Source organism: Aythya ferina, assembly GCF_964211825.1.
Source record: "Aythya ferina genome assembly, chromosome: 3".
NCBI lineage: Eukaryota > Metazoa > Chordata > Aves > Anseriformes > Anatidae > Aythya > Aythya ferina.
In genome coordinates, this window is record NC_140298.1 from 117,159,924 (window position 1) to 117,180,555 (window position 20,632).

The window sequence follows — 20,632 nt, forward strand, 5'->3', positions numbered from 1 at the left end:
TTTCCTTCTTGCCCCCTCCTTGGGTCAAAAGCTATTCATCCCAGGATGGGGATAAAGCTGTTTCTCTAAGGGCCTGCAAACTGTCTGTGTCCAGGCCTAAGCAAAAACCAGAAGAGGTTTTGTAGGATCCACATTTCGTACTGTCTCATATATTTTGAAGCAATGCCTTGACATTGCCTCATCTCCAAGGAACTGGCCATGGGAGCTGCATTTATAGTAGGAAGGAAGCGCCTTCGCTAAGCCCTGGCAGAAGATCTTGCTTCCCTCATCTGGTGATGAGTCTGCTGAGTTTCATCCATGCTAATAACCCGAAACACATCAGAACGTGAGCACAGCCACTAGATCTTGGTCACCCACGTGCTTGGGTTGTAGCCCACAGCAACTTGCACCAACCCAAACAATTCCCTGGCTTGCAGCAGGCATCAGCACAGGCCAAGGACCGTTCCCAACGAGCAGCCTGGATCAGGCCACCCTGTTTTGGAGGCTGAGACAGAATAATAACAGTGAAAAGAATTAGGCTTTGCTCAGTTAATGATCTCCAGGCACAGGTTCAAAAAGGATCCCCAGGTTCAAAAGCTGCCCCAGATGTGTGCCAGGGAAAAATAGGTTCTTGAAGTTACTTCCAGAAGCGGACAGCAGAACTTCTAGGGCTTTCCTTCTCAGTGCTGGTGTGCTCCCAGGTTTTCAGGGTACTCTAGTCCCACCTGCAAGATTTCAACATCCTTTCAGTTTGTCCGGGGCAGATGTAAATTCTTCTCAGTGGCTGTTGTCCTCATCTGAATGAAGGGAGAATGTCAGGAGAAAGATGATGGTAGTAAATGTCAAATGCACAGTATTGAAATGCAATAATGTACGTGTTTGTGGTAAGAGCTGTGTTGTTTCATGCCAACTATCCCTACTCAGAGCATAGAAAAGGATGGGAAAAGATTTTATTTTAAATCAAATCATGTGTCGTTTTCCCTAGCAAAGTTCTTCCCACTCCAGTTCATTCCAGTAGCCTTGTAAGGCCTGAAAAATCTCAGTATAGAAGGCTTCTTCTGAGTGTAAATCTGAGTGTAAATTCTGAGTGTAAATCAGAATTCTGCTGGATTCTGTGAAGGTATTCAAAATACTCAAGAATCTGAGAAAATCTGATTTTTTCCAGTTAAAACAATCACCCCTAAAAGTTAAATTTTCTCCTTACTGTTGTTCTGGGGAAGGTTATTTTAAACAGCAGACGGGAAAAAAATAGATATAAGGCTCTACTCAAGCTACTCTAATTTCTGAGATCAGAAGAGATTAAGAGAGAAGCAGAAAGTACAGTAAGAAAAAGCAATGGAAGTCTGTACAGATGACTTTGGCACTTCTTTGCTGGTTGTGCTCCTTTCAGGTTGAACCAGGTTTCTGTGATAGACCCTACTGCCCTATAACGTTGCCTACAAAGAGGCATTTTGATCTGCATGCATAGATTTGGATCCTGTCCTTGCTGGAGGCATTCCCAGGACATCCTCATGGAGCATTTCAAGCGAAATCCCTTAAAAAACTTCAAATCTTCTTGTCTGTGGCTGTTCACTTATGGGGATTCAGCTGTTTGTTGGTTTGGGGTGTTGTGGTTTTTAGTTTGTTTGTTTGTTTGTTTGTTTTTCAGTGTGATTCTAAGCGCTTAACAGAACAGAATTGAATTTGACAGAATTTATCTGAAGTCTTTATAATGACAGCGATAACTGTGTGGAGGGTACCCTGCTCTAAATAGAGTGGCAATTCATACAGCCTTTGACAAAAATAGACATGTATAAGAGTTCTCATGCTCTATTTACAAACAACCTTAACTGTGCCCAGGAAATCCTGGCGGCTGCTCACCCAGCATATTAGCACTGCAGAATCAGCCCAGAAATATTCTTTTCTTGCTGTATGTCTCCCGCTCTCCTGCACTCCAGGATTGCCTCCAGCCTCATTTGGGCTGAAACAAACTCCCCCCAGATTCCTGAGTGGTATTACACTCCTGCTACACATTGGACTCCCTGAAATGTGTGATTTTGCAGTTAATTTCCATTAACTACACCGTTAGACACTGGTCAGAGACACTGGTGGCTGGATGGAGCTTCAGAAGACAGCTTTCCTCCATGTTTTGCTCATCTAGCTATAGCAAGAGTCATGCTGGCATTTTCTACAGACGTAGCTTTTGAGACCAGATTCCTACCAGAATTAACCTATAGTGCCATATGGATGGCATAAAACTGTCTACACATCTATATTAGGCCTTACCCAAGCTCTAGCTGCCATATCTGGGCTCTCCAGAGCAGTCTGGAAATGACAGACTCCTGGGGTAATTTACTCAGCCTGGAAAATTTGATAGTATGAGAACCTCTGGCTCCACAAGTTGAACCCTAGGTCTTCCGCATTAATTTTTAAGCGATGAAGAGGATTGTATGACCGTGCATGCCATAGGCAGAGGACTGTGCACAAATTAAAGCTGTACCTGTAATGCAATACTGTACATGATCAAAGACCCTGGTTGACTAAGTGAGGTGAGACTTGCTTGAAAATCTGTGCATATACAAGGATGGAGATTTCATCTGAGTGCTACCAGAAAAAAATTCAGCTGTGAAATGGGTGTCAGCAGCTTTTTTGCCTACATAAGTAGGTAAAAACTGAGGTTCCTGTGGTCAGCATCCTAGGAAAGAGGCAATGCATGCCTATCGAGATGAGGTTTCTTCTCGTTGATGTAGAAGTGAGATACTGGTTTTGCTTTTGCTTTTTTTCTTTTGAAGATCTTGATAACTGTGATGGCTGTTCAGGGAAATGCAACTTAAAAATGCCCTCTGTTTGGTTGCAGCACCTGCTCCTCATCAGGAAAGTGTTGGTTTTCCTGCTTGGCCTTCAGTGGTATAAAATAATGTTGCTTCACCTGAATTTCCCCATGTTCTGTTGGGTCTGGCAGCTTCTCCTCTGCAGCAGCCAAGGCCAGCTGTTCTGCCCATCCTGGAGCCAGGAGCAGGTTTCCCCATCCCTCCTTTCTGCTCTCTCTTGATGGAACTCAGGGCTCTCCTCTGAGCACTGGTGGGCATTTGGTAGATGCCAAACCACTGTTATCCAGGATAGTTTTCATCTTGCTCACTTCTACTTACTTTGTCGTTTCAGTTTCATCATCCACAGTCCAGGTAGAGTCAATGGAAAGACAGAGTGGCATTTCTAGAGGCAACTCATCCCTTGTCTCAGACAGTTCTCCTAGGGTTGGATAAACCCTGAGGCGTATGATGCAAGGAAGATCTTTGTTAAGAGTGTTTTAAAAATGGGAGAAGGCTTGCCAGTCCTTACTGGTAGATGATAGCCGATATTTTCAACAGGAGATTTAACACTTCGCCATGGGTGTTCAAGAATATTCCAAACCAGAGAGCAGATTATCCCATTTCTGCTTGGCCTAGGGTGCTCATGCCTCCTGCAGAAGGATCAGTTGCTGGCCTGAATCCATGAGAAGAAACAAAACTGGACGGCCTCAGGGCCTGAGCCAGTTTGGCAGCTCCTGTATTCACAGAGGAGATGAATAGGAGGAGACATGACAGAGGCAGCCAAGATAACGAGAGCACAGATCAGACAAAGAATGAAGAACGTGGACAATCACCTCTTCTGGCAGTACAGAAAAGGGGCATTCAAGAGAGCTGAAAGGCAGCAGGATGAAAGGGGAAAAAAGCAAGCCCTTTGACACACAACCCACAGTGAACCTGTGGAGCTTGGTTCCTCAAGTCAGTGTTTAGGTGAAGACTTGGGGGGAAACTAAAAAGGGATCCAACGTTTCTGGGGTCAGTGAGGACATTTGAAGTCATCTAAATTATGTGAAAAGAAAAGGTTTTAGGAAGCATTCACACTTCAGGACATGAACCAGCTGTTAACTGGCAGGGTTTGGAAGGCAGCTCTTCATGTGAGCAAGTTATTCTGAAGTTGTCTTGGTATGGACTTTCTTCCTGTCGCATTACAAGGTTCAGGAATGTAGATGTTCATCTGATGTAAAATGGGAAAGCAGCCAGTGGAAAACCCAGTGTTCAAGTCACATCTCTTCCCAGTGTCCAGCTCTGTTTTCTCATTCCTGGTCACTCCAGCTCTGTGTAGAGTACAGAGGTAACGTGGCAGTCCTGTGTCCAAAGGCAGACCCCAGTGTGGTGTCCAACTGCCGTGACAGATGGAAGCCAGATCTGCCTCAATATGGGTCCATACCTATATGGGGTCCATCCCCCAAGAGCAAACTGCCCCAGCACGGGTCCCCCACGTGTGGCAGCTCCCCCCAGACCCCCTGCTCCTTCAGGGGCTCTCCATGGGCCGCAGCCTCCTCCAGGCCACATCCACCTGCTCCACCAGGGGTTCCTCCACGGGCTGCAGCGTGGAGATCTGCTCCATGTGGGACCCATGTGTGCAGGGGGACAACCTGCTCCACCAGGGGCCTCTCCACAGGCCGCAGGGGACCTGCTGCTGCGTGCCAGCAGCAGGTAACTTTTGGAGTCAGCTGGAGCTGGCCCTTATCTAATATGGGGCAGCTCCTGGGTTCTTCTCACAGAGGCCACCCTGCTACCAAACCCTTGGCACATAAACCCAATTATACCGGTCAAGGAAGTGTTTTGAAATTCTATGAGGAAAATGAATCCAAAACAGTCTTTTTTCAGTATTTATTTTCTGGTAATGACCCATATTTTTCCATGGAGAAAGTGAAAAACAAAGAGGAAGAATGAGGGAAGAAAACAAAAATCATTGCTTCCCCTAAAAGGGGAATGGAAAAAAAGAAAAAAAAAAAAAAAAAAGAAAAAAAGAAAAAAGAAAAAAGAAAAAAGATCAAGCATCAGACTAAACAGAAACAAATAAAAATTTGCATCTGGGGTCTGATTCTGACCTCTTTTATTCTGGTGCAAATAAAATATTAAAAAGTAAGGGAGAGCAACTCTTAAGCAATGTTGTTACATGAGCAGAATCTGGCTCAATCTCTTTTGTTCAGAAATGCATGCATCAAAACAAAAACCTGTTCCTAGATTCATGCTGAGCTTGAGGAAGGGATGTGCCACCCAAAGGGGAAAACACGATAACAGGGCTCTCAGCACGGAGCCTGAGCAGCCAGTGAGTGATGGGGAGGAACTGAGATGTAGCACTCAGCGTTAAGCAAGTGCTACCTTCACACAGGGGTTGATGGAAGGGTTCATGTCATGCTGATACTTGCTGTACTTGCTATCCAGCTCACCAGAAAGAAATGTTGGTATATTCCCATTTTTTAAGAGAGTCTTCAGGAGAACTGATGTCAGAAAAGAAATAGAGCACCATTTAAGCATCGTTTTCAGCTTTAAAGGGACAGGTACCACAGTAAATACTTGGGAATATGCTATGGTAAGTGCATTCAGATTACTTACAGCAAATAACTTGCAGCTGGATTCATTATGGAAACTGTACATGCCCCTAGTGAAAAACCTCTCGCTTCAGTAAAACAGTGCTGTGAGTAAGGGAAAAATGGATATATTGTTTTTTTTTTGTTGTTTGTTTGTTTGTTTGTTTGTTTTTTGTATGTGATTTGTCTACAGCTTGTATTAGAGTAGCTGTAAAGCCATTGTAAAGCCAGGTAATTGCATAGTGTTAACAATCCAGGTTGTCTGTTTTGGCTTTCCATGCACTGTTTTTGTTCCTGCATGTGCATGGACTTTGAAAACAGGAATGGCAATTTAAGGGGAGTCATTGGTCTGAGTCTCTCATGGATGTATATTTTTCAGAGAGCTTCATTACATTTCTGAGGTGACCTTTTCTTTTTCTGGGCCATCTGTAGGAACTAAAACCTAAAATTCAGCCTGCCTTTGTGAGCTTCAGTGAGGCTCCAGGACCTTTCTTTGTATTCAGAATCATTCATGCTCCTCTCCCCGGGTATCAGATCTCTACCAGCATTATACTCTAGTCCACTCATGTTTTCATGATCCCAAGCAATGGTTCTTGTTTCCTTTCCTCAGAGACTCTATTTCTTGGTCCAACACTTTTCTCAGAAAATTTAGTGTTTTATAAAGATGTCTTATTTCCTGCTGCTTTCTCATTTCTTTTCAACATTTATTGTTGTTCAATCTCCATGCTTCTTGTGTTAAACAGTCCACTCAGGACTGTTCATTAAGTCCCCCTGAGAAAGGCAGAATTACTAAGGCAAGAATCATAGCTTCATAGATTCATAGATTCATATAATGGTTTGGGTTGGAAGGGATCTTTAAGATCACCCAGTTCCACCCCCCTGCCATGGGCAGGGATGCCACCCACTAGATCAGGTTGCCTGGGACCTCATCCAGCCTAGTCTTGAGCACCTCTAGGGATGGGGCATCCACAGTTTCTCTGGGCAACCCGTTCCAGTGCCTCACCACCCTCTGAGTAAATAATTTCCTCCTAGCATCAAATCTGAATCTCCTCTCTTTTACTTTAAAACTGTTCCCCCTTGTCCCGTCATTATCTGCCTGAGTAGAAGTCAGCATCAAGGCAGTTCAAGATGATGGGTGAGTTCCAGATTCAGACAGCTTAACAAAGGTGTCACTGATGGAGGTGCCTCCATGTGATGGGGGTATCCAAGCTCCCCTTGTGATCAATGGAGATGTAGGCAATATAGCCTCAAGGTCTAGACACTGACCTTTTATTCATACAGCTCTGGCTCCACTGGCTGTAATAAATAAGGAACCACTTTGGTTGGCTTTCATCATAGAATATCCCAAGTTGGAAGGGACTTACAAGGACCATTGTGTCCAGCTCCTGGTTCCACACAGGACCACCCAAAAGTCAGACCCTGTGTCTGAGAGCATTGTCCAAACACTTCTTGAACTCCAGCATGGTCGGTGCCATGACCACTGCCCTGGGGAGCCTGTCCCAATGCCCGACCACCTCTGGGTGCAGAACCTTTCCCTCACCCCCAGCCTGACCCTGCCCTGTCCCAGCTCCATGCCGTCCCCTCGGGTCCTGTCGCTGTCCCCAGAGAGCAGAGCTCAGCGCCTGCCCCTGCGCTCCCCTCGTGAGGGAGCTGCAGGCCGCCATGAGGCCTCCCCTCGGCCTGCTCTGCTCTGGGCTGAACAAACCAAGGCACCTCAGCTGCTCCTCACACGCCTTCCCCTCCAGACCCTTCACTACCTTCATAGCCCTCCTTTGGACATTCTCCAATAGTTTTATCTTATACTGTGGTACCCAAAACTGCACAGGGTACTCAAAGTGAGAGGCATACCCTGAGCGCCCTGCCTCACTCCTGCTTCCAGCCCCCAAATGTTACTGCTTTCTGTATGCACATTTGTCATATCAGCTTTGTCATACCAGGGGGGTCTTGAATAACTAAGAGCATCTGAAATTATGCTTGAATCCTGTCTGTGATGGTTGCATGTAGCCCTAATTCTCCACTGACTAAAGTAAGAGACATCACTCAGGCATGGACACCTCAAGATGCGTCTCTAGAGTAGGAGATGAATCCTGTCTGAAATGCCGTGGCAAGGTGCACTGTGATGTGAAGGAGATGTATTCCCTGCTTTAGCATGGATTTTATATGAGATCTTGAGTAAATACTTCAAATCTTCGTGCTTAATCTGTCAGGTGGGGATGTTTTACAGCTTTACCTCACTCTGCTGAATGTAGGATAGGAGATGTCTCACCATAAGGACTTTGGGGCATGTTACTAAAGGGATCCGGGGAACTAATTCTTGTGATGTGTCATTCAAGGCACATGGGCTTGACTCCTCAAGGGTGCTGACTACAAGCTTGTGAGTCACTTACTGCTCCCTAACAGGTGGTAGCAGGAGTTCAAGGACTGTTGTATGGCCTGGTACAGAGGGGTTAAAGATAACAAGAGCTTGTGCCACCCTGAATTGTTATGGGCAGATGTAGCCATAGGGCTTCCAGCTGCATGGTAGGTGATGTCCTGGCCCACACAGGCTCAGCAGACCATTGCAGGTATTTTCTACACCCAAGACTAAGAACAGAGTGGGTGGAGTGGGAGTGGGCTTTTTTGTAATGACTTCAGTTTCAAACCAACCCCAACCTTGATTTGATAAACAAAGTTTGGAAGGGAGTTGAAGCCCACTCATGCTTAGATGAAGGTGCGTCAGTTACCATGTGCAAAAATAAAAATAAAAAATTATTTCCCATGTGATCCAACTTTCCAGGACTTTTTGTTCCAGTTATAATTGGAGAGATCTCTATAGCTGTTCTGAAATAAGGCCTGGGAGAAGTGGAACAGTAAGGAGCAGTTTAACCCAGAGTACATGAAAACTGTACATGGTGTGAAGAATTTAGAGGCTAGAAGCAACAGGGAAAGATGCAAATGAGAAACTAATGGCCAACATGACAAAAGCCAAAGTATGCTTTGTCATTTAGGTCTGTGTGAAACATCCAGGAAATAATTTCTGTGGCAACTCTGTGAGCAGTACTGGAGAAATCTTCATATTGCTCCATGGTTCCGGTTGATGTCCACCTACTGATTGTACTGACACCCAGTCCAAAACTGCATTCAACACAGAGCCATGAATTTTTAAACAATGGCAGGAATATGTCAAAATGTCTAGAGATACTTCACACACACACACAGACCTGAGCGCAAACGAAGAGGCAACAAACTGTTTTGTAAGGGTAAGACTCATCCCACCTGACTGCTGGCGTTCACAAGTCCCCACACTTCCCTGTCAAGGGATGGAGGCAGACACTTCGGGAGCATGAGTCAACCCCCCTGTCCCACACATGGATCTTAGGACAGGGTGAATCACTTTCTGGGGGTGTCTGACTCTCTCTGTCAGCTCGAGTTGATGTTCAGATGACTAGCAGCAGGCATGGTACCATGCAATGTGAGTGACTCAACACACGTACCCTCAGCCAGCTCTGTGCAAATTACAGCAAAGACTGTGATTAGTGTAGGCTTCTGCACTGAAAGCATTACAGTGGGAAAAGCCTTTATGTGTATACTGGGTTTTTGTTTCTGATATATTTTATTCCTCTCTCTGTGCTAGAATAAATGAGCCCAACAGAAATATTTTTAAGCCAGAGTGACACATCTGTCTCTTGTGGGTTGGCGCTGCTTGAGTTTCAGTATACAGGTACATCTAATGCTGTACATGTTTCTAGTATAACAGCACTAAAATAAGCCAATACATGATTCTTTTTCTTTTCTGTTAATCAGGGGAAGTTTTTAAATGGAATAGGTAGAAGGTATTCCTGCAAGTGATACTTAGCATAGTAGGAATTACCTTAAAAATTTGTGACATTGCGCAGGCCTCAAAAACTGTGAATCACATCCATTAAAATTACAAGGTACTTTTAAAAAGCAGGTAGGCGAAAAATAAACCTAATCTAAATTTATTTAGGGCTAAGGCTATACACTTTTCAGAAGTTTTCATCCATCCCCACAAGTCCTATATGCACACGTTTCTTATCCACAGTTGTAGGCCAGCTGTGGTTTTCCTCCGGTTGCTGCCCTAAAGCTTCCCTCTTTGATAAGGCCACTGATCCAAGGCCTGGATTGTGTTTTGCGTTTTCAAATTCTGAAATGCTAATGTAGTTGTGTCAGCCCAACGCCAAAATATTCAAAGACAGACTTGAGAGCTGGTGGAAAGCCATGGTTTTGGTGGGCCTTTGGAGGATTCCAGTGTGGGGCTGAGATGGAGGCCTGATGCCCTTCCCGGTCACCTTGTCCAGCACCAGTCCTCCAGACTGAGCCAGGCTAGAGGGATGGAAATCTAACCCCACCATGCTGTGGGGTGCGCTCCTCAAAGAGAAGAAGATAAAGCCTCAGAAGTGGCGTCTAAAGAGCTAGCAGATCTATTTCCTGTCGCCATGGGAGCCAGGCCCTTGTGGGCAGAGGTAAAAGTGAGAAGGAAACAGGAGAAGGAATTTAAGCTGTTCAAACATTTTAGCCTTTTAACCCTGAGTAGCTGCAGCAAGCTGTTGCTTGGATTTTCTTAAAGGAAAATAGAGCTGGAGCTATTTGCCAGTCTGTTACGCATCAGAGATGGAGGGGCGTTTGTTTCTGTTTGTTTTGCTTGAGACCATTCATGTTTTTCCTTTAGATTTTATAGGTGATGCTCCCAGAGAAATCTTTGGCAAACCCCCAATCAAACTAGGACTACCAAATTATTTTGCTTCTCAGACATGTGTCTTAGTCCATCATCTGTTTCCTCACCAGCAGAGCAGTTGTCCAGTGAACTGCAGTGGGAGCAAAGGAATGTGATGCCAGTTGCCCTTTTCTTTTTTTTTTTTTTTTTTTTGAGGAATTTGTCTATTAATTTTTATTATGATGGTTTGCTCAATGAGTTGTTCAATTTACCCTTGCAATAATCAATGTTAATGTATTTTAAAAAGATTATCACAGTCCTGGAGTGTGATGGGGCACTATTTTATCCATTGAAGCAAATAAATAGTTTGCGTTGGTTGTAATGGGAGATAAGATCCGTCCTCTTTGGAATATTATGGTGTGGCTGCCTCATGCCGGGGTGCAGGGCCATGAGTCAGGAACCAAGCGAGACCCCAGCATAGGCAATGTCCTCACTGGTGAGATCGGTCCTACAAGGTCCAAGAGCACTGGGCAGAGCCAGGTGCTGGTAACAGGTCCATTAGCAATCCCAGGCAGGGCAAGGGGATGGAATAGGTCCAAGATTCCTCCAGGAGGTCCTACCAGGAGTAGAGAAGTAGATAGGGTTGTAGACATGACTTCAGTGTTGGTCCCAGGTTCATTCTGGAGACCGGACTGGAGACAAGCTACCCACAGGTAGCTTGTAGATGGTCTTCCATCTATCCTGAAAACAGGGCAGGGGAGGGATCATGTCCTGTGTTTTGGGACCATTTGGGGGATACCAAGGAGTCTTGGTGGCATCTAGATATCCCTCTACATGTGACCACAGGATGATAACAAAACTGAACAACTGCCTATTTTTCCCAAGGGTGAATGCAAACAGGGATTCCTGATCAAGGCAGAATCAAGTAAAGTCAATGTGAATGCAGCTGGTATGAAAGTATTTTAGACTAAAGAAGACATAAAGGTAATACAGTTGCCCTGCTTTTCCAATGGCATGCTCCAAGAGCCTTTTCTACAGAAAGAGACCTTCATACTGGGTCTGCAACCTTTAGGTGGAATCTGAATTTAAAATTCTCAAATCAGGATGAGGACAGAGGCAGTTTCCAGCAGGAAGAGAAGATCTGGGTTGGGGTGGTGGAGCCCAGTGCTCGTGAATATATTGTGCTGAGTCAGAGAACTCATGAATGCAGCATCGATTACGATTCCCAAACTGATATTTCTGTATTTCTCTCCTCCAGACTGTAAGGACTACCTGACGTGTGTTGAACTTTTGGGCTACTGAGCCTGCCCCAGATGCAATAATGTAGTGAGCAGATGATGTTTTCAACCAATCCTCCTGTCTAACTCAGTGGATCTGTGTGTCTTCCGGCAGGTGTGTCCTCTGTGGCCTCCCTGATGTCCCTGGCTTGGGTGCTAGCCTCCTATCACAAGCTTCTTCGGGACTCTAGGGACGACAAGAAGAGTATGAGCTACAGAGGGGCCCTCATCCATCTCTTCTGGCGCCTCTTCACCATCTCATCCCGAGTTATTTCTTTTGCTCTCTTTGCTTCCATCTTCCAGCTCTACTTTGGGATCTTTGTAGTGGTCCATTGGTGTGCCATGGCTTTCTGGATCATCCATGGTGGGACAGATTTCTGCATGTCTAAGTGGGAGGAGATCCTCTTCAACATGGTGGTAGGGATTGTGTACATTTTCTGCTGGTTTAATGTCAAGGAAGGGCGGACTCGATACAGAATGTTTGCGTATTACACGGTAGTCCTGACGGAGAACGCTGCCTTGACGCTCCTTTGGTATTTTTACAGAGATCCTGACACTACTGACTCATATGCCGTGCCAGCACTGTGTTGTGTCTTTCTTAGCTTTGCTGCTGGGATAGCTTTGATGCTGTTATATTATGGTGTGCTGCATCCCATGGGGCCAAGAGCTAAGATCTTTGCCAGCTCCTGTTGCGCCGAGCTGCTCTGGGGCATTCCTTTGCCCCCTGATGTTGAGCCCATGGCACCCCAAACCCCTGGGTACCGGGGGGCCCAGGCTACGCCCACCAGAGCGGTCACGGAGCAACAGGAGGAACTCACAGCTGACACTTGCTTGCCCGTTTTCCAGGTGAGAGCAATGGTACCATCTACTCCATCTGGGCGACCCTACCCCCCCGAGGGGCCTCTCATTAAGATTGACATCCCGAGAAAGAGATATCCTGCATGGGATGCTCATTTTGTAGACAGGAGGTTAAGAAGAACTATCAACATCCTCCAGTATGTCACCCCCACAGCTGTAGGTATTAGGTATAGAGATGGACCTCTCTTATATGAGTTGCTACAATATGAATCTTCACTTTAAAGCTCCTTAAAGCAAAAGTAAAAGAGGGGACCTTATTTTTGTTTACGGTAAACACAGATCATGAAACAAACACAAACCTTCAGATAAGCTTTCTTTCTGGTTGCTGTATGTATAAAAAAAAAAAGATATTCTCTATGTTTTGTAAGTAAAAACAAAAAGAAAAACTTTTCTTTTGTTTTTTACACACAAGAAACAGTATTTCAACTTCCACACCTAGGATTCACAGGTGGAGAAGGAGGCATCTCCACATCAGTTTTATACCGTACACCAAGTGTAGAACATTATTTATGGGATTGGTGCTGATTGAAAAATAAAAAAACAAACAAACAAACCTACAACTGCCTTATGCCCTTAGGTGCTGAGTTTCATTAAGTACTGTCACCTTTCTCATGCAAAACTCTTTGATGATTATATGCCAGGAAAAAGAAAAAAAAAAAAAACACACAACTGAAATACAAACCTTAAAATTAAAAATAATATCAATAACAATAATAAAAAAGAGAGAAATGTTTGAAAAAATATCACATTGATCTTATTGGATTTAACATTAAAAAAAAAAAAAAGCCTAAAGATAAGAAAGCAAAGCTACCCCCAATGGAGTTTGATTTTTCAAAAGGCTGAAAGACAATATCAGGTCTGTAACTCTGTCTGGCTGTGCATTTATAACACCATTTGGCCAAGCCTGCGCACCTTGACCAAGTCACGTTATAAATGTGGTCCCACCCTGTAACCCTTTTCCTCGTGTAAACGGGCCATGCGTGATGGTCGGTTTGCACTGGATTAGTCTGGCAATGCAGTATCTGATCTTGTTTTGAACAATTGCACACGCAAAAGCACCACTGGCTTCAGTGGAGTAAATAACAACCGCCTGAGCCCAGAATGAGGCCTGCCACGTTGATTTCTGGAAAATAAGAAATCTGCAAATGTTGAAATTATATACCAAAAATGCTATACTAAAGTACATTTACACATATCTAACAACTATTTCAGTAATAATAAAACTCAGCATAGTAGCAAAAAGCGAGTCAATTTAAAGGCACAATACTTGATCAGTGACTGGCAAAATAATTTGACCTACTGTATCATTTTAAGGCTGTGAAAGGCATACATGTATTATTTGTAATCTCGTGTAAGACCTGTCACGTCTCATTCAGTGCGAGCCTTAAAGTGATTGTAAAGCATCCTTCGTTTCATTTTTGGGTTTGGGGGTTTTGATTTTTTTGTTTTGTTTTGTTTTGATTTTTTTAAGGAAAACAAAATCTGAAAATCGGGATTAAAAAAAAAAGCAAACACCACAAACAAACAACAACATAAAAAACCAACAAACTTCTTCAAACGGTAATAACCTGTAAACTGACTCAACGTCTTGAGATGATTTGGTGCTTTGTATTTTTGTTGATGTTGTTGTTGTGATTTAGCTGAGAATTCTTCAACTCGGTACATGTGGGGAACTGCTGATAAACTGTCTCGTGTCACCCTCGACTGTAAGTACATGGCAAGAAAGAACACCACAGGAAATTCAAGAGCATAGCGAGAGCATCGTGATTTAGCTTAGCCTTCTCACCGCAAGGAGATTCTGCCGCCTCCGATAATGGCAAAGCGTAGACGGTCGCCTGCCAAGGGTCGCGTGGTTGTCTTGACATTTCCAAATAACCCGCTCGCTGTCTGACCATTCACATCTCTCGACTTCTGTTTCTGTGCTGGAATCTCTGTTTCGAGTTAAATCACAGGGTTGTGTCTATCTAACACCCTTTTCCTTTTCAAGAGTGTTGCTCCTTTAAAGGAATTTTCCCATTTCAGGGCATCCTTTCAATCCCACCGTCCCTCTGCTTTGGAGGGGAAAAACAACAACAACAAAAATGATATTTTTAAGTGAATACTGTAGTATTTTCTGTGTGTAATTGCAATTTTTTATTCCAGAAATACTGTAACTGTCTAGGGTGCAAAACTCCCATGCTGACCTATTCTGAAAAGGTCAGCATGGGGGGATATTTTTTTAATTATGATTATGATTTTTTTTTAATTTGATGAATCAGTTGTTTTTAATTATAATAGCATTTAAAGAAACTAGTACAAATTTTATATAACAGTTTAACGAAGCTGAATGCTTTCTTCGCCTGAATATACCTGAAGAGAAACATTTTTTTCAATCAGTAATCCTTTGCAGTGTTCTGAGAAAAATGTATTTATTTTATTTTTTTTCAGTTGTGTCATTTTGTTATGTAAAGAAAACTTTTAACTTGTGTCTGTCCCTTTTAAGGAGGGCAGGACTCATTCACGCCAAACTATAGACACACGGCAAAGTTTATAAGAAGCCAAATTGTCACTGGTACTGTAATTCCCAGTCAAACTCCATTTCAGGCAAATGTTTCTGGGCTCTGATTACAACCAACACGATGGTCACATTTTCAGGCAAAGGGAGGGTTTTCATCTCGTCATCCCCTGCCTAAATTCCCAATCCCTTGTTTGTTGTGCACACACATATCTGTATATGCACCTATGCATATTTGTGAAGAGCTTTCATTTCCTTTCTCTGTCGTCCTTGTCCCTTAACCAGTCCCCTCTCAAGTGTCCTACTAACATGTCGCCCTGTTCCTTCCCTAATCAGTACGCTGTCTCCATCAAAAGAGGTAATTTGTGAAGTGAACTTGCCATCCTCAGCTGCTGAGCAATTTTGCACCACTGTCATACAAAGACAAGGGTGCCCATCCTCTGGCAACCGGCCTGCATTTCTCCTCCCAAGACTTCACTTGGTTCTTTTTCTGCGAGGATTCGCCTTTACATTTACTCTGATCCACTCCCCTGAGCCTCACACCCTGTGTAAAGACTCTCCTTAGTCCTTCCATGAAGAGGTCTCATCTACACAACCACCTTTTCATTGGCAAAAGCATGAGAAAGGAATGGATGGGCCAACCACTGCACTGTCCTTGGGGACATTTCCTCCTGGAGATTGCACCCACATTTCCAAAGGCACCAGGAGAAGGTCCCCCTCCATGAGCGCATCAACCAAGAAGCCTGGTTTGGAGATGTGAGCCTCCTGGACAGCCAGACCTGCCTCTTTGCACCAGGACAGTGAAATGAGTCAACGAGCCAAGGCAACTCTCACTGGGAGTCGAGGAGGAGACCCTTCAGTGCTGCCTGACCTTCTCGTCAGCATCTGCAGCCTGCCTTCCCTCAGGAACGGGACCCTCGCTCCACACCACCACACCGACAGCCGTCCTCTCCGTCCCACCACAGGAGCGGAGGGGCAAAACACTCTAGAAGTGACCTTACCTCTCAACACAGTGCTAATATCTCACAGCCAAACCAGCTTGACTAAGGGCTTGACACATCTCTGCTCCGAAGTCCTCCTTCTTCCTGGCTCGTAGTACGGATGACAGCGAAGGCAGGTACCTCCTCCGTGTGTTAAGACTGTTTCATTACCCGTGTCACATAAACTTTCTGCCTCTGCTACTCGTCCTTGCTTTCAGTGATACCCACTGGCATCCTGATTTAGCAAAAGATCTCCAGTGAGGGCCTGTCCCAAATCTGGAGAACTATTTCCCTCTGAAAGACTTCGATACAGCCTTAACGTAAAGCTCGGCCACCACACCCAGCGAGTCCTTGGTGCTGGGTTTGGGGTGGTGACCGTTTCCTCTAGAGATTATCTGCCAAAAAGCGCCTTTTGCCAAGCCAAAAGCATGGGGAGCAAAACTGCCCCCAGCTCCTTATTTGTAGCAATCCCAATGCTGAGTCTTGTCCTTGCCTTTTTTTTTTTAATTATTATTTTTATTTATTTTACCTGGGGTCCCTTTGTTTTTTTTGCTGTGCGCTCTGGCAGAGTGGTCAGTCTCTTGCTGTGGTTGCACCAGATTTTTAACTCCCCCGCTTCTCCCTGTTAGGTTTGTTGTGCCACGTCCCACCTCCTTGCCAGAAGATAACCGCGTGAGGGGTTTTTCGAACTGTCACGGAGAAGGTTGAGGCCATAATTATTCCCATCACAAGCTCAGCGGGCAACTTCTCTGGGATGTTTGTGCTGCCGAATTCACCCCGGGAACATCTGAATCAGCCACCCACGCCATGCCAGCGCAAACCAGGGCACAAGGGCTCCACCACCCCCGCTGTTTAAGTGCTCAAACCCTCCCTGGCATGGTTTTGACCCACTCCAGCAAGCCCTGGGCTTGGGCACAGCTTGCACAGGCACTGACACTTGCCAAAGACCATCCCCAGCTGGCAGCTTGGATGCGGCCGCTCTGTATCGGGGTGAAGTTTAGTAGTACGGATGTGGCCAGCACAGTTGGCTTCATGGCCAGAATGGATCCTGGCAGTGCTTATTTTGCTAATAAAGATTTATCTGTATGCAACAGACCGGGATTCAGCATTTGGTGGAGTACATCAGCTCTGGCCTGGCATACTTCTATTTTCTGCCCAGTTCAATGGACAAAGTATTTTTAGTTCGCCGTGTTCTTTTTGCTGAGCTTTTTTTTTTTTTGCAAACAGCATCACTTATATTGTTCCGATGTCAACCCATCCCTCCCTCCCGCTGTCCATGTCAGATGGCTGGCATGCTTAGTCTGGTAGTGTTATACATCTGCAGGCAGTTAACGTGGAGGCATGAATGGTTCAGACCAGACCAAGGCAACAATGGAAATACAAGAATTACAAGGTCCCTGACCATGCCCTTGTCATGCTTTGCCACCCACATGAGATGTTTTTCATCCAAAGCACATCCAACCCGGACGGGAGAAGAGGAGCCAATGCGGTGCAATTGCCAGTGGAAAGCGCAAGTAAGCCACTGATTTCAAGAGTAAATATATATTTTGCAGGGTTTTGGATGGGAGCTAATTGTCTGCTTCATCCTGTCCTTTTCTGCACCTGCCAAAAATCAGTAGCCATTTGCATGTATTTGTATTTAAAGCTGACCAGATGAAATGGGACAAAATTACTTTCAAGCTTTAGTCAGTGGGCTGCTAAAATCTGGCTGATGGTGCTCGTGAGGGGAGTGTTGCTGCTGACTTTCAGAGAGCGATCGTCCCTTGCCCTTCAGCCGTATTTTCATACACACAAGATTCACTTCACAATTTATCCCTGCTCCTCACCCCTGCACAGCAATGCATGAAGCATCTGTCGCCCATACACCTGCAGCATGAGTAAGCCTCCTAAAGAAAATGTGGTCTGAGGTGCGTCCAGCATGATTTCATAGAAGCTCAGAGGTGCTTTGAAAAGGAAAACTTACTACTGTGCATTTGCAAAACCTTTTAGTGCCTGCTTGCTGGGCAGCTTGGGCAAGAGACAATTTGGAAGCTGCCAGAGTCAGTAAAAAAAATTGTAGAGACAGGCTTTTCTAGGATCTTCTGTTACTGGGTTAGCTTTTCTCTGGATTCTGTTCAGATCCAATGTGGTCATGCAAAAACTAAAAGCAACAACAACAAAACCCACGCAAAAAGAAGGTCCGCGCCAATCCCCATAGAAGCCAAGGCAGAGGATATTTGCTGGTAGGGATGATGTGAACTCAGTTGTGCACCCTTTGCTTGTTGAAGCTTGCATGTTGTTGTTACTTTGGCAGTTGTCCGAAGCCCTGGGGCTTTGGGGATGGTAGTTTTCCAGGGTTGCGATTGCTGTTTTTATTTTTCCTTGGAGCTCAGGTGTATTCTGGTGCAGAGAATCTCAGCCTGGTTTGAATGAGAAGACGTGAGGCTATCCCAAATAGACGTGGGCAAACCTTTCACTGTGTGCAGAACGCATTTCCAGACCTTTGGGTACCGCTAGAGATTGTCGCAATCCGCTTCTTTCTCCATGAGCTCGTTCAGAATCACTTCATTGTTCTGTTCTGTTTGAACCTGGAAATAACGGTGTGGGGACTCTTTTCTGCTGTGGTGTGATGTGAAGAAAGGGAGAACCCTTCCTGCTGAGCTAGATATTGCCTGTGTTCATCCCTCGTTCCTTACTTGAAGCTCAGGCTGTAGGATGAAATGAGATGGCAGATAGCTGCATATGTTCCATGGGCTCTCCACCAACGAGGAGGGAAGCAACTGGTAGCAATTAAAATAAATCTGCCTAAGCAACCTGGACTTTAATATAAATTTAAACATACATGCAACCCAATTGGAAAGGGTAAAAAAGAGTGGTGGTGATAACGCAATGTGGACTATTGTTTCCTGCTGTATATTTTAAAACAAAACCAACCAAAAAACCCACCGCAACAAAAAAAGCATTGCAAGCAGACAAAACTGATTTGAGAGCGTAAACTTTCCCCCTCTTTGGGACACATGCAGCAAGGTAACTGTTGGAAAACCAGGCACTGTTATACGCGGGGTGATTTGGATTTGTGCACGGCTGGCTTTGTCAGATGGTCTTTTACAGCGAGCGTAGCAAGAGGCCGCGATCGAAAGCTCATTGCAGATTTCTGGGCGACAGGACTCCTGGGTTTCAGCCCCAGCTCTGCCACGATGTTGCTGTGTAACCTTGGGCAAGTGATTTAACCTTTCTGTGCCTACAGTTTACCCATCTGTACATGGGTATAATAATATTTACCTACCTCACAGGGGTGTTGTGAGGCTTAAGCAAATGCGAGCGAGAGGTGCTGGAGTTGCGCCGCGATGTTTTCATTCTTGCTGGGTTTGTGGCTGTTATCAGGAATGAGCAGTAGAGGGGTTGGCTACAACACGTGGAGGGAAATCTCGCTGGTCTGGGCATGTGTCGAGAAAGTGATCTTAAGTCTTTTCTTTCCCCAAAAGCAAGGAATGGAGAAAACTTCTGTGCGCCAACTGAATAGCCTTGCTTTCCCAGTCAGATGTAATAGCACTGTTTGCAATATGATTTTCTAACCCAGCAGGTGACCTTTCCCTTCTCCTTTCTGTTTCTGGAAACTTGAAACTAAAGATCACAAAAGTATTTCTGAACCGAACAGATTACTGAAGAATACTTGAATTTCTTTAAAAGTTGCTCTCATCAGCCACGGTTAAAGTGCACTAATCTTTCAGTCATCAGCTTCCATCTGAATACAGTGAAAAATTTGCTCACGCTGTTTTGGAATAGCCTGGACCTTGCTTGGGAGGCTGGTATACTGTTTGCTAAGGACTCTTGTAGGCATGGGAAAACTAGAGTCGCAACTGATAAACACGTGAAAAACCTTTTATTATTTTTGGTTTTGCCTTTAAGTTTCCTGACTGCCTAGGACAGCACAATAATTGCAGTTTACTTGGTCGTGCAGTAGCTTTTTTCGAATGGTTTCCTTACGTGAAGGGTGAAGGTGGGTTGTGAGAGGATAACCTAGAGCCAACGGTGTTCACACGTGGCTCTTCCCCAAGCACCCGCTTCCCTGGAGAAAACCTGGGCCATGTCCAGAGAGACTAAGTCAGGCCTGCCTTCACCGTCCTTCCTCAGGCAAAACCCCTTTTCACCAGCAGGAGTTTTGGCTGATGATGTGTCCGTCGAGGTGGATTCACCCCTGGTTGAACCCCCAAACGCTCGGATGAAACCCAGGGTAATTCTCTCTAGAGTGAGGGAAGGGGTCCGGGTTATTGCTCCAGGTATCACCAGTGGTCAGGTAATTCATAAGGGAAAAAAGCATGTGACAGAAAGCCTTTTATTTATTTATCTTTTTTAATTATCACTATTTTTTCTTGTCTAAGTGTCCTGACCATCATATAATGTTTTGTTTTTTTTTTTTTTTCTTTTTTTTCTTGGAAATGCAGCGTGAGGCAAGACTTCCTGCTCCCTTTTCGCAAGGCTTTTTGAAGCCTGCTCGTGCAGTCCTTATGCAGGCAAAACCCCTGGGTTTTGGTGTTGGGCTTCTCTTGCTCTCCTGAGTAAGGACCGTGAAATCAGGCCTGTTCCGGATAACTGGGCAGCCTTTCAGGGGGCCGTCTTCTTTGCTTAAACCCAAGACCTGACTTGCACGAAGCCAGAACGAAGCTAGGAAACCCTCCTCCACCTCCGTCTCAGTCTGCCGCCTCTCTTCCTTGTCCCTCTCCTGTACCACCACGGGGAGGTCGGTCAAAGTCTTCTGGCTCCATTGGTCGGGCTCTTCCACACGGCTAGCCATGCAGCCACAGATCTTCCCTCCGGGGCAGGGCATGTCCAGAAGCCCTCTTCTCACAGATGGGCCTCTTGTCATGTGCAGCGGCTTGGGGTCTGCTCCTTCCCCGTTCATCTCCCCAGCCATTTCTTTTCCCTGTTTGAAGCACTTCAGCTCAGTGCTTCTGAGTTCTTTTTACTGCTTCTGTTCCAAAAAAAAAAAAAAAAAAAAGAAAAAAAAAAGAAAAAAAAAAAGATTGAAGCTGGAAAAAAATCACAGCA

General features: G+C 45.0%; 1 protein-coding gene across 1 annotated transcript in view; it reads left to right on the forward strand.

Annotated features, from left to right (window-relative positions):
* Window positions 1-12,859, forward strand: part of XKR6 (XK related 6) — a 126,105-nt gene extending 113,246 nt beyond the window's left edge. Inside the window, exon 3 of the mRNA XM_084513643.1 lies at window positions 11,388-12,859. Coding sequence (XP_084369769.1) covers window positions 11,388-12,352 — 965 coding nt within the window. The 3' untranslated portion in view covers window positions 12,353-12,859. The remainder of the gene's footprint in view (window positions 1-11,387) is intronic.
* Window positions 12,860-20,632: the final 7,773 nt, after the last annotated feature.